Source organism: Tursiops truncatus, chromosome 1 (genome assembly GCF_011762595.2).
Source record: "Tursiops truncatus isolate mTurTru1 chromosome 1, mTurTru1.mat.Y, whole genome shotgun sequence".
Taxonomy (NCBI): Eukaryota; Metazoa; Chordata; class Mammalia; order Artiodactyla; family Delphinidae; genus Tursiops; species Tursiops truncatus.
In genome coordinates this window covers 138,976,691-138,990,806 of record NC_047034.1, presented here as the reverse complement: position 1 = coordinate 138,990,806, position 14,116 = coordinate 138,976,691, and the positions used below count along the sequence as shown (strand labels likewise).

General features: G+C 44.1%; 1 protein-coding gene across 4 annotated transcripts in view; it reads right to left on the bottom strand.

Annotated features, from left to right (window-relative positions):
- YIPF1 (Yip1 domain family member 1) overlaps positions 1–13,115 on the bottom strand; it is a 35,134-nt gene extending 22,019 nt beyond the window's left edge. Inside the window, exons 1-6 of one of the 4 annotated variants that reach the window (XM_019937760.3) lie at positions 12,907–13,095; positions 12,548–12,620; positions 12,098–12,176; positions 7,880–8,043; positions 3,293–3,373; positions 2,931–3,018 (exon numbers count right to left, since the gene is read on the bottom strand). In XM_019937760.3, coding sequence (XP_019793319.1) covers positions 2,931–3,018; positions 3,293–3,373; positions 7,880–8,043; positions 12,098–12,128 — 364 coding nt within the window. In that variant the 5' untranslated portion in view covers positions 12,129–12,176; positions 12,548–12,620; positions 12,907–13,095. Of the gene's footprint in view, positions 1–2,930; positions 3,019–3,292; positions 3,374–7,879; positions 8,044–12,097; positions 12,177–12,547; positions 12,621–12,906 lie in introns of all 4 variants that reach the window. The other 3 variants (XM_019937762.3, XM_019937761.3, XM_004312394.4) reach the window with 3 other exon arrangements.
- Between the last annotated feature and the right edge of the window lie 1,001 nt (positions 13,116–14,116).

Here is a 14,116-nt window from a genome sequence, read left to right as displayed (position 1 = left end):
TGGCTGTGTTAGATCTTCGTTGCCGTGCACGGGCTTTCTCTAGTTGCGGTGAGCGGGGGCTACTCTTCGATGTGGTGCGCGGGCTTCTCATTGCGGTGGCTTCTCTTGTTGCGGAGCACGGGCTCTAGGCGTGCAGGCTTCAGTAGTTGTGGCAGGTGGGCTCAGTAGTTGTGGCTTGCGGGCTCTAGAGCTCAGGCTCAGTAGCTGTGGCGCACGGGCTTAGCTGCTCCGCGGCATGTGGGATCTTCCCGGGCCAGGGCTCAAACCCGTGTCCCTTGCATCGGCAGGCAGATTCTTAACCACTGCACTACCAGGGAAGCCCAGAAATTTTAAATTTTAGTTTAAATGTAGTCAAATTCATCAGTCTTTCCCTCAGATTCTGCAGACTGGCTCTTCTGCCATCTTGTTCCTGACCACTTTCCTCCAACCCACCCCACGAGGCCCAGCCCTCTCTGCTAGAAAACACTTTACCGATATTGTACCTTCTTTTTTTAACCATGTCTATGGGCTCGTGAGATTAGTAGTGTTGTGGGAAGAAGGATGCTTTGGGTTCGTATCCTGGCCTTGTCACGAGAGACAGCCAAACACAGTGATGAAGAATATGGATTATGAGCTACAGTACTGATTTGAATCCTCCGCCACTTACTAGCTGCGTGATCTTAGGCCAGTTGCTAGACTTCTATGCCACACAGTGTCCTCATCTATACAATGGGGATAATAATAGTACCTACCTCATAAAGTTGGGGTTATTATGAGGATTACAAGAGTTAATACAGGTTGTTCCCTAATAACAGTGTCTGGCATATATCAAGCCTTCTATGTGTGTTTGCTATTATTATTGTTGTTGTTGTTGTTGCTAACTCTGTGACTATGGGCAGGCTGTCCTCCCCGAACCTCAATTTTTCTCTTTTGTAAGATAAGGCTACCTTGGAGCGTGGGAAATAAAACAGTGTAACACAGTAAAAGAGTGCTGAACTCCACGCTTGGCACCTGTTAGGTGCTCAACAAACGCTGGGTCCCTCTCTTCTTTCTCCTTGGGGATGGAGATCATGACTTTATCTTTGAATCCTCAGTCTCTAGCACAAAATAAGGTGCTCAAAAACTCTTTGAGTACCTACTCTGCACCAAGCCCTCTGCCAGGTGCTGACGACGTGGATTCCTCAGACACAGAGTCTGCTTCTCAAGAAGTTCTCAGGCTAGAAGTAAGGATGAATGAGAGCTAGAAAGAAATGCCACCTTGGCAACCTTTAGCTGAGAGGCCTGGGCCAAGGCAATGGTTTTCACACTATGCTCACTGGAGCTCCAGCAATTCCATGGACATCTGGATGGAACTTCTGTGTCTGTCCCTGAGGGAGGAAGCTGAGTGGAAGGGAGACTTTCCTCAACCTCCATCAGAGCTGCTCCACTTTGACTGGTTTTAAATATTGGACATCCGTGCCATTTGATGAAAAGGTTCTGTAGCTTAAAAACACCGGTCTAATAGAATAAATGGGGGCTTTTACATAAAACTGAACTAGGAGCTAGTTCTACATTTTTTTTTGCGGGGGGTGGGGGGCATGCTGTGTAACTTGCGGGATCTTAGTTCCAGGAATGGAACCTGTGGCCCCTGCAATGGACGCTCAGAGTCCTAACCACTGGACCACCAGGGAATTCCCTACTTTTACTTTTTAACTGATGTATAGTTGATTTACAATATTACATAAGTTTCAAGTGTACAACACAGTGAGTCACAATTTTTAAAGGTTACATTCCATTTATAGTTATTATAAAATATTTGCTATATTCCCTGTGCTGCATAGTATATCCTTATAGCTTATTTATTTTATACTTAACTAGTTTGTACCTCTTAATCCCCTAGCCCTTATCTTGACCCTCCTCCCTTCCCTCTACCCACTGGTGACTACTAGTTTGTTCTCTATATCTGTGAGTCTGTATCTTTTTTGTTAGATTCACTAATTTGTTTTAGTGTTTAGATTCCACATATAAGTGACACCATATAGCATTTGTCTTTCTCTGTCTGACATATCTCACTAAGCATTAACACCCTCCAAGTTCATCCATGATGTTTCAAATCCCAGTTTTAGTTTTCTCACATGGAAAACAGGGATAAGAGTACTTAATACATAGCCTTGTTGAAAAGGATTAAAGAGTGTATGTAGTGATTGGCACACAATAGATTCTCCTGAATTCCTTTTCCTCTTATAATCAACAAGTATAATCACTCTAAAACTTAATGTTTAGGATTGAGCATATATATTACTGAACCCCACTGAGCACCAGCTTCCTCTTTTGAAAAACGGGGATAATAATACCTACCCAAAGGTTGATGCAAGAATTAAGTGTGCCCGTGCGCACCAAGTCTTTCATACAGCACCTGCAAACAGAAGCACTCAGAGCCGCCGGCTCTCTTCTCCCCTCAAACACGGGCCACCGTTATTGGAACCCTTTCCTTCAGGATCACGGGATGGACCTCTGATCCCTTCTCGGATAGCAGGGAGGTCGGAATGACATTATCCCCTGGCCCATCCTCTTACAGACTTTCAAGGGGAAGCCAGCCTGTGCAGAGCTGGAACTCAGCACATCATGAATAAGCATGAGAGAAGCTCCTCCACATTCACCCCCACCATGAAATCCTCTAAAATTAAAATCAACGATCTCCTCTTACACAAGTGACTTAATTTGTCTTGAATTTGCAATGTCATTTGAAGATTTTCAAAGGACATACTATTACTTGTCATCAGCGCATTAATAGAACATACAATTGCATCTTCTCCAAATTCTTTCCAACAGTTGCTACCAAAGCTCAGAAGAGTCAAATAAAACACCACATGCCCCACCAACAGTGCGCTTCTCCGACTTTCCAGGCAACCCGCACACTCACCTGGGCTTAGCTGGGACATGGAAAAGAATCAAAACAGCACTACACATACCGTAGAGATCTGGGTTGCTGCGGATATACAACCTCACAAAGTTTTTTCCTGGTATTGGCAAAAGAGACCCCTTTATTCTGTCAAAGACCTGCAAAACAGCACAGCAGTTAAGTCTACTGAAGATTTTTTTTCTTAAAGTTTAATAAGTTTGCACTGCAAAACTGAAACTCAGTGATTAGAGCTTTTATTATTTATTTAGTATTTTTTTTATTATTTCATTTAGTACTTTCAAATGCTAATTGACCTTTTACTTTGAAGACCATATCCAGTATACAAAACCTTTCACGTTGCTCGATTGTTTAACCATAGAAGGAACAAGTCTGCATTATACGACAAAAGAAAGGTAAATCTGGTTTACAAACCTGGTAAGTGTCTACATCAAAGAATGTTTGATAGTATTCAAATGTCCAGAAGGGGGAGCTTTTCTTCTGTCCAGCAAGTAACTGTCAGAGGTAAAATAAAAAACGTAATGAACACAGAAGCAATTTCCTTATTCTAGCTACCCACAGAAAGAGAGAGGGTCTAATGGAAAATCAAGATGTACGAAAGACAAAACTCTTCTGCATTCATCAATCAAGTTTACCACAGCCACGCCCAATTCTCAGCCTGACATAAAAGCGTCAGTTCTGAAGACACACCAAAAGGTTTCAAATCCTGGTCCCTCCACTAGGGGATGGCTTCATCAAATCACTAGACTCATCTCAGTCCTCCTTATCTAAAAAGTACAGGTGGGCTTCCCTGGTGGCGCAGTGGTTGAGAGTCCGCCTGCCGATGCAGGGGACGCGGGTTCGTGCCCTGGTCTGGGAAGATCCCACATGCCACGGAGCGGCTGGGCCCGTGAGCCATGGATGCTGAGCCTGCGTGTCCGGAGCCTGTGCTCCGCAGCGGGAGAGGCCACAACAGTGAGAGGCCCGTGTACCACAAAAAAATATATAAAATAATTAAAAAAATAAAAAGTACAGGTAACAAGATCTACCTTATAGGATAATAGGAAGGACTAGCTTAATTACTATACAAAACAACATATATATGTATATACACACACACAAACATGTACCTACAGAAGGCAGTCAGTGTAAATATCTTTTCCCCTTCCTCCGCTTCAACATCCTCACTACTATCACCACCTGAATTCTCAAAAATCTGATATACTGACTCACTCTAAAGAATTAAAAACTTAAAATATACTGCTCTAACAAAAAACCAAAATTCCTATTTAGAAGAGGCGCACTAGGAGGGCCACGCCTGTACCAAGAGCACAGCTCTCTACAGAAGAATGCACGCCCCATGCCAGGAAGTGTGGCTGTCATCCTCAGATATCTGAAGAGGATTCATACAGCAAAAAGTACAGATGCACTCTAAGGACCTTTGCAAGACGAGGGAAGGTACTATAGGCAGATATTTTTTGTTCACTATAAGGAAAAATTTTCCACCATTAAAGTTTTCCAAAAGTGGTAGGGGCTGCTTTACATGGTCATGAGCAGCCTGCTCCTAGAGGTATTCAAGTGCTGTCTTTCTGACATACCACGGACAGTGTTAATATCTTGAGAGGGAAGCTGAAATACAGTAAGTCCCCTGTATACGAACAAGTTCCATGCCGAGAGTGCGTTTGGAAATCCAATTTGTTCCTAAGTCCAACAAAGTTAGCCTAGGTGCCCAACGAACACAATCAGCTATACAGTACTGCACTGTAATAGGTTTATAATACTTTTCACACAAATACATGAAAAACAAACACAAAAAATAAAGAAAACTTTTTTTTTTTTTTTTTTTTTTTTTTTGCGGTACGCGGGCCTCTCACTGTTGTGGCCTCTCCCGTTGCGGAGCACAGGCTCCGGATGCGCAGGCTCAGCAGCCATGGCTCACGGGCCCAGCCACTCCGCGGCATCTGGGATCTTCACGGACCAGGGCACAAACCCGTGTCCCCTGCATCGGCAGGCGGACTCTCAACCACTGCGCCACCAGGGAAGCCCAAGAAAACATTTTTAATCTTACAGTACAATACCCTGAAAAGTACAGTAGTACAGTATAACAGCTGGCATACAGGGGCTGGCACTGAGTGAACAGGCAAGAAGAGTTACTGACTGGAGGAGGGAGAGGAGGTGGGAGACGGTAGAGCTGAAGGATCTTCAGCAACAGGACACGGAGGGCAAGGTGCAATTTCATTCACTCCTGCCACTGATGGCACAGGTTCTGGTTCCTTGCTGGATTCAATTCTATCTACCCTCTTAAAAAAACGATCCAGTGATGTCTGGGTAGTACTGTACCAGCTGTATCACCGCTGCTTTTACGCTTGCTTCTGGACATCCTGGGCTTCAAATAAAGATACTGCACCCTATACAGTACTGTACAGTAAAGCTCACAGAAGCACAAACACTTGTAGAGGATGCACACATGTGACAATGTACGCCAGACACATGAACTTACATGACTGGACATGCGAACACACGTTCGAATCTTTAAGTTTGCAACTTGAAGGTTCGTATGTAGGGGACTTATTGTAGAGGAAACTGTAGATTCTTTCCAACTCTAATATTGCAAGATACTGAACACCAGAGACCCATGTTCCATAAGCTAGGTCAAGAAATTCTGTCACTATCATAGAATATTGGTAACCTCTTCCCGATTCCCTGACAAAATTAGGATAATGGATATAATGTTCTCAGTTTTAAGATTTTTTCCCTATACATTTCTTCTTAAACTTTTGATGGCTGCTGTTGTTCAGTGTGATGGTAAATTTTATGTGTCAACTTGGCTGGGCCATGATGCCAGATATGTGATCAAACATTGTTCTGGATGTTTCTGTAAGGGTGTTTTTGGATGAGCTTTACATTTAAATTGGTGGACTTTTTGAATAAAGCAGATTGCCCTCCATAATGTGGGTGGGCCACAGCCAATCAGGTGAAGGCCTGAAGAGAACCAAAGGCTGTGAGCCCCTGAGCAAGAGGGACTCCTCCAGCAGATGCCCTCAGACTTCATCTGCAATATCAGCTCTTCCTACTTCTCCAGCACAATGCCTTTGGATTCAAATTCTCTTTCCTGAGTCTCCAGCCTGCCAGCATCCTCCATCAGATTTTGGACTCACCAAGCATCCACAATCATGTGAACGAATTTAAAAAAAAGTAAATCTCTTTCTCTACATATACATATCCTATTGATCTATTTCTCTGGAGAACCGCAACTAATTAATACACTCAGTTATACTAAAAATCATTCCTGTATCCTGAGGGTGCCAACAACTTTGATAAGCACTTAACATACACTACTCTAATACAGAGGGACTCAGAGTGCCTTGCTTTAAAGTTCCATGTGCACCTGCCAGTTGTGTGTCCTGGGGCAAGTCCCTGAAATTCTGTGCCTCCGGTTTCTCATTTACAAAATGAAGCTGAGAATAGTTCCTTGCATAGGGTTGTTTTAAGGATTAAATGAGATGATCCAAGTAAGGAACTTTAAATGGTACCTGGCAGCTATTAAACACTGAATAAATATTAGCTCTTGTGATGATAATGATGACAATAGTCAGTATACTATTTTCTTATATTTCCAATGAGGAGATCCAGGTTTAGGGAAATTAAAGTACCTTATCCAAGACCACAGAGCTATTACTACTGGGCAGACCTGGATTCAAACTCAGGCTCCTAAGTCTGAGCTCTTGCCACAATATCTAGTACACAGTGCTATTTAATCTGACATACACTTTGGTACTTATTTTGATATTGCATGGAGTTCCACGAAGAGCACTCGCCACTCCACTATTTCAGGAGCCTGTGAACACACTGCTATAAACTGAGTACTCCTCTAGTGAATCATGATCATGATCCATTTATAAAATATTACTAGAAATACTGTTTTTCCGGAATGCACCAACAGTGTACATGCAAGTAAATTTTTGTGATCAAAAACAGCTCTGATATTCAAAATTCAACCGGATGCAGAAACCCAGAACTCTCCACAGAATCTTCCCTCTCTTCCTCACCCCTTTTCCACCAAGTCCTAGTGAGCCCATCTGCTAAACATCCGTATCCAGTTCTAGTTCAGGCCACTTCACCAGTCTCCTACCTGGTTTTCTGGCCTCTAGTCCGTCTCCCGCCAACTCATACTCCACAGGGCCACTGTATCTTAAATATCTTTAAACGCATCTGGTCATATGGTTTAAAATCTTTCAACGGCTCCCAACAGTTTTCAGAATACAATTCATACTCAGGGGGTTGAGTCCTTGCCTATCTGTGAGCCTCATCTCCTGTCTCCACCTATATTTTGCTCCCAACGTACATGAAGATGGAAGATGTGCTTTCTGTACCATGTTCCGTCATGCCTCTGTGACGTCACCAAAACTGTTCCCTTTGCCCAGATCACCTTCCACACCTTCTTCCTGGGTTCGCCTATTCTTTCAACAAGATTCAGTTTAAATGTCACCACCTCCAGGAAGCCTTCTGTAACCCCCCTGTCTCTGCTCCCACAACCCCAGCATGCTTCCCATGGGTAACAATGGTCTGTTTGCTCGCCTGTTTCTCCCCTAAGGCAGTTTTACCTTGATTTACATGATTTACCTTCGTGTCGCCACTGCTTGGCATTCTACCTGGCACACAGGAGACAGTGAATAAATGTGTGAGCGAGGTTCTTAAAAGTTAAAAGAGTAAGCTGGGACGAAGTGAGACAGTGGCATAGACTTATATACACTACCAAATGTAAAATAGATAGCTAGTGGGAAGCAGCTGCGTAGCACAGGGATATCAGCTCGGTGCTTTGTGACCACCTAGAGGGATGGGATAGGGCGGGTGGGAGGGAGATGCAAGAGGGAGGAGATATGGGGATATATGTATACATATAGCTGATTCACTTTGTTATAAAGCAGAAACTAACACACCATTGTAAAGCAATTATACTCCAATAAAGATGTTAAAAAAAAAAGGTAAAAGAAAAAAACAATTTAAAAGACAAGTTCAAACCTCAGTTTTGTCAGAGTCATCATTTCCTAGTAACTCATCATCCTCTTCTCTCCCTGAGCCTCCTGGGGGTCCTGGCTGGTGTTTTGGGGTTTCACCAGGATCCTCGATGCTTATTGTGGTGGCATCTGGGTTTGCTGCTAGAGAAGTGGCTGTATCACCAAATTCTGAAATCAATTAGAGTACAAGGGTATCAGTGACCTTACCCACACTGGAAATGCCATACTTTTAATTTAAAGACAAGCTGTTACAACCTCAGCTTTGCTATAGACCCTATCTGAGACAAGTGGCAAAAGGCTCTGAAAAAAAATCTCATCTAGAAATCAAGCTGACAAAGAAAAATGATTATGAAAACAACAGAATTTGAAGTCAGACCAGAATTTTAGTCCTGGCTCAGTTACTTACTAAGTATTCAAGCCTGAGTAACTTAACCTCTATAAGCTTCAGTGTTCTCATCTATACGATGGGGAGAATAATATTTATTTTCAGGAATTTTGGGAAAGTTAGGAATATTACTCAAGTAAAGCCCTTAGCAGAGTGCCTGGCCAGTAGCAGGTAACCAATCTAACCCTCTCTTCTTTGATTCAAGTTCAAAAAAACTTAATGGAAGTTATTTTTTCCAATAAGTCCTATGTAATCACTACAGAAAACACGAGGACAAAAATGAAAGTAGAGGGCTTCCCTGGTGGCGCAGTGGTTGAGAGTCCGCCTGCCAATGCAGGGGACATGGGTTCGTGCCCCGGTCCGGGAAGATCCCACACGCCGTGGAGCGGCTAGGCCGGTGAGCCATGGCTGCTGAGCCTGCGCATCCGGAGCCTGTGCTCCGCAACGGGAGAGGCCACGACAGTGAGAGGCGCGCGTACCGCAAAAAAAAAAAAAAAAGTAGAAACAACAGAATAAAAATCACTCTTAGTCCCATCCACATAAAAGCAAACACTATTAACTTTTGGTGTATTTCCTTTTCTCTATAGAGTAGATTCATGCCAGTGATGATCATTCACTCAACAAATATTTACTGCGAGCCTACAGTGTACCAAGTACTGATTTAGGATGCGACAGTACTATGTAAACAATGTTGTACCCTGCTCCATCTGCCAGGGATTATAGAAAAAATTATTTTTTTCATATTATGTCAGTCTTTAAAATGATCAGTTATGTGGCTACATAACAGTTCATCAGCTGGAGGTGGGAAGAGTAGGAGAGAGACACCACAAGTTAACACAATTATTCCACTGTTATTGGACGTTTGGGTGCTTCTCGTTTTTCATCAGTACAAATAACACTGTAAGGAGCATCTGTGAGGAGAAAGCTTTTGGGGTTATTGCCTTAGTATGAACACTATCAGTGTGATCACCAGGTCAAAGGGTGCAGACCATCTTTAAGGCTCTTGAGCCATACTGCTAAACTGTTCTCCAAAAGAACCTCACCTATTCATGTCCACCAGCCATGATTGTGACTTCCTGTCTCTGGGCATCCTAACAAACTTTATTTAGCTGCTCTTAGATAAAATTTAGGGCAGCTGTGGAATTTGGCAGGACTCAGGAAGGAGGCCAGCAGGGCACCACTGTAACACTACAATCATGGCAGTAGGATGGGGCTCTTGGATAATCGAGCCCAATCTTACTGCCTTTCAGCTACGCAAATAGTTTTATGGAGAGAATTAAAGTGACTGAAGTTAATAAGGTGGCTGATCCGTAACAACTACTCAAGCTTCAGTCTCCCATGTTTTGGCAGCATGAGGCTCTGGAATGAGAGGGTCCTCTGTTTAAGATAAGACTCTAGCACTCCATGACCTTGGGCAAATCACTCCATATCCCTGAGTCTCTGTTTCTTCAACTATAAAAAGTAGAAAATACTTATCTCGCAGAGAGATTTTGAGGATGATATGAGATAATAAATACTGTTATTGCTATCATTTACTGACTGGACAGGGCACTGACATTTAAAAAGATGGTTATAACTTTGCCTGAGGGAATCAGTCCAAGGAAGATATATTTAAGTTTCATATTTTAAAAACAGTAGTTTACCAGGGGAAATGACATGCCAGAAGGAGGAACAGAGAGTGTCACTTTAGAGGTATCAAGTCCAAAGAGGTTCAAGAGATGATAACTCATCTAGTTGATGGGATTAGGAAAGGCTACTTGGAAAAGGTGCCGTATGAGAAGGATGGCCAGAAGCAGTGGGCATGGCATCTCAGGCAAAGAGTATGGGATGAGCAAGACCCAGAAGACAGAAAATGTGTTCCGTGTGTGAAGAACAGCAGATGGAAAGTCTGATTTTAATGTAGGATGTGTGTACCTCGCACATGACTATTCACATATTCTGCTCTGTATTAGTTATTCTTGTCCATCTCAGTGCCTTGAGGGCAAGACTGGTATGTTTCTTATTTCTGCCACCAACACTATCTGCTTCTACATCCTACGCTATGTTTTGCCGCTGTTCCTTTCCTGACACAATGTCTCCCACCTGCAGGGCCCTGACCTTCACATTTTCATTTAACACTACCATTTTTCCTCGGAGAAGCTTTCCATGACCCCCACAGCACCCTGTGTTCTTTTCTAAAGAGCCAAGTCTTTAACATGGTGTAGAAAGTCCTGTGTGACTTGGCTCCTGCTTCCTCTCAAACCTCACCTTGTGACAGGCCTCCCCCACCATCTGTGCTCTGGTACTCTGGCCTTCTTTTAATTCCTTGGGAAAGAAAATGAAACAGACTTCCTCCCTTCTCAAGTACTCTGCACGTGCTGTTCTTTACACTTGAACTTTCTTGCACTGTACTCCCAGATAGGATAACCAAGGAAGGCCTCTGGAATGAAGTGAGATTTAAGCAGAGCAAGGGAACAAGCCATGTGGCTCGCTGGACTAAGAATGTCCCAAACAGAAGGATGGCTCAAAAGCCCTAAGCTGTTAGTGTACCTGGCATCTAGGAGGGACAGTGATGAGGCCCATGTGGGTAGGCAGAGAGAAAGGGCTAGAGTAGCAGGAGATGAAATCAGAGGCAGTGGAAGCCTGGATCATGTAGGGCCTCCTAAGCACAGAAAGGGCTCTGCCTTCCACTCCTAGTGAGATGGGAGCCACTGGAAGTTTTAGAAGGAATGACGTGATCTGACTTGGTTTTAAAGGTCTACTCTGGCTGCAAAATACAGACTGTAGGGGGGTAAGGGAGGATGCAGGAAGACCTGAAGGAAGGTAAGGGCTATAATCCAGACATAAGGTGATGGTGACCTTGAGCACGGTGGGATAGCGGTAGAGGGGGCGAGAAGTGGTCAGATGCTGGTTGTATTTTGCAGATGGAACTGACAGTATTGGCTGATGAAGTGGATTTCTCTTTAAACATCGTATCTCTTCCTTAGATAGTAGTAAGATAGCGTATGTTGTGATGCCTGGGTTCAAACCCAGCTTTACCACTTACTGTAACCTTTAAGCAAATGACTTAATTTTCCTGTGCTTCAGTTTCCTCGTTGGTAAAATAGGGAGAATAAAATAACTATTTCATAAAGTTGACATAAGGAGTAAATGAGTAAATATTTGTAAAGCACTTAGAACACTGCCTGCCATTTAGGAAATACTATACAAGTGTTTACAAGGCAAATGAACATTCGTCAATCCCCAGCTTAGGTCAGGCTCTGGGTTGTGAGTTATGAACTTTTCCTCCAGCACTTTCATAGTTTATAGATATATATTTAAATGATCATTTAACAAATAAATGTCTCCCTCCCTACACTGAGAGCTTCATAAGGGAAGAAACTGTTCACTCTTCTACCCTGGTAACTAGAACAATTCCCTGGTTCATGGTCACACTCATGAGAGATTTACTGAGTCAGTGAAGGAATGACCTGATCACGTTTCATTATAATTATCTTTTTACACTTTTATCTACTCTACCAATGTAAAAAGCTTCTCCTTTATCTTTTGATCTCCTGTATCTAGCAGAATTCTAAGCACAAAACAGGTGCTCAATAAATGCATGTTGAACTAAAGCAAGAACTCTATAAACATTTTCTGTAATCACTGCACTAAATGTATGATATTATCAATCTGAAGGGCTGTTTGGCAAAAAAGAACAGCTGATGTGAACAAACAGAATAACCTGAGTGTGGCAAACATTCTTTTACCAAGATGTCTGAAATAATCTTCTTTAATACATGCACCAGCATAGCAACAGAAATTCTGCTGTGACTGCAGAAATACTGATCATAAAAGGTGGGCACCCAACGGATGTACCTTCAAACTGCAAGTCATCTACAGCTGCCATCCAGCCAAGGGTCTTCTCCCAATTATTAGGAAGATAATTTACAGAGGTCTAAAAAGGAAAAATAAATAAATTTCATACGATAACATTAAAAAATCTACAAACGAATCTTATTTCAGCATTAGAAATGGTATTGCTTTTCCTTGCGTCCTTTTTTAGTGGGATCCGATAGGTTTATATAAAGATAACCATTTAGCATCAGATACTATTAAAACCGTTATAAAAAAAAACTAATGGTGGGGGGCTCCATTGGTTCCATGCAATCTCACTGTGTGGGTGTTTAAGGGCCAGGTGCAGCCTGGAGATGGAAGAATGAGGAAGGGGAGGTTGGGGTTTGAGAGAGGTGGCTATGAGGGCAGTGGAGAGCAAAGGCTGTCAGCCTAGCCAGTGGTTAAGGGCACAGGCTCTGGAGTCGAACAGACCTGGGTTTGATTCCCGATTCTGCTGCTTCTGGCCGTAACACTGTGGGCTCCTGGGGGGCCTCAATGTTCTCATCTGTAAAATGGGTTCATAATTGTACCTACTCACACGATACTGGGTGCCATTAACTGAGGCAAGTAAGTGTAAGGCGCTTAGTGCATAGCGAAGCAATTAGTAGGCGCTGGAGTGATGGGGACCCTACAGCCTGGGGCACCGTGAGTCCAGGACGGTCTGGGAAAGAGCTACCCAAGAACCACGGACAGTGTTTTAGGAGGAGAAGCTGGGCCGCAGCGGCCCGGGTGGGCAGGAGATCCCGAGCTCCCTCAGTCCCGGGCCGGCCCCACAGACCCCGCCACCTCACCTCGCGGGGCTCGGCGTCCAGCTGGTGCGAGGAAGCCTCGGACCTCAGATTCTTCGAGCAGGCTCTGGTGCCGCCGAGTTGCCGGAAACCGGAGATCCGAGGGGCACACCTTCTCCACCTCCTCCGGGTAGAGCCCCGCCTCCTTAAAAAGACAGCACCTCCCGGAGACGCCGCTTCCCGAGACCTCTGCGGGCAACTGTACCGAAGCTCGCTTCCTCTGCGGCCCCTCGAAGGGCTAGGCTTCGGCTCTTAAAGAGGCAGGTGGCGCTGGGCGGACCGGTGGGGACGTGAGAGGGTCCGCCTTGGCTCACCTCGCTCCGGGGATGGGGGGCGCAGAGAATTCTGGGTTTACTTTATGTTTGGTTATACCTCTTTTCTTATTGAAATATAAAGTAGCGTAACGGAAGACGATTGTGAAAAGAAAAAAATGTCATCAATCCCCCCATTCTTTTTTGGCCATAAAAATTTAATTAACCAGTGAGGGAGAACGAGTCAATTAGTTTTTGAGTGTTGAATCAGTGATCTAGGGAAGGATGATGTCTGTTCCTAGGGACACCCCCGTAAGTGAGGTAATTTGTTCCTTCACTCCTGCGACGGTGAAGTTGCACTGAGTGAGCCGGTGAGAAATATTTTGCCCCGCCGCCAGTCTTTGCTTGGTTATCACCTACACAACCCTCCAGCTGTCGGTACCCTTCCCTCCTCCTAGGGAGAGCCTGCCTTCGCCTCCCAGGACTTCTTTTGCTCCCATAGTCCCCTGTGCTTGCTTAAACCATGGCAGTTGTTATTGTTTGCCTATCTTTGCCGGCGTGGGAGTGCTTTGGGGGGAAGGATCAGGAATGACTCTGGTCTCCAGGTCCTCAAAGCAGCCCAGAACCAGGGACACGATAGTTGCTCACTGAAGGTTAACTGTAGAGCGATCAAGTTCTGGCTGTCTGAGCAGCATAAGCCAAATTCGCTGCCTATACAAGGTGGAACCTTTGACTTTGGCCTCACTACACTGGGCCCTTATGGTCAATCGGAATGGCTTATTACATCTGACTAATAAAATAGTTACACACATACGGAGCGTATTTATTGAACTGACATTGTGATCAGGCTTTATACATGCAGATCTCTAATTCTCAGAACAATCCAGCAAGCTTGAGGTGATTATCCTCATTTTATGAAGAGAAAGCTGGGGCTTCCCTGGTGGCGCAGTGGTTGAGCGTCC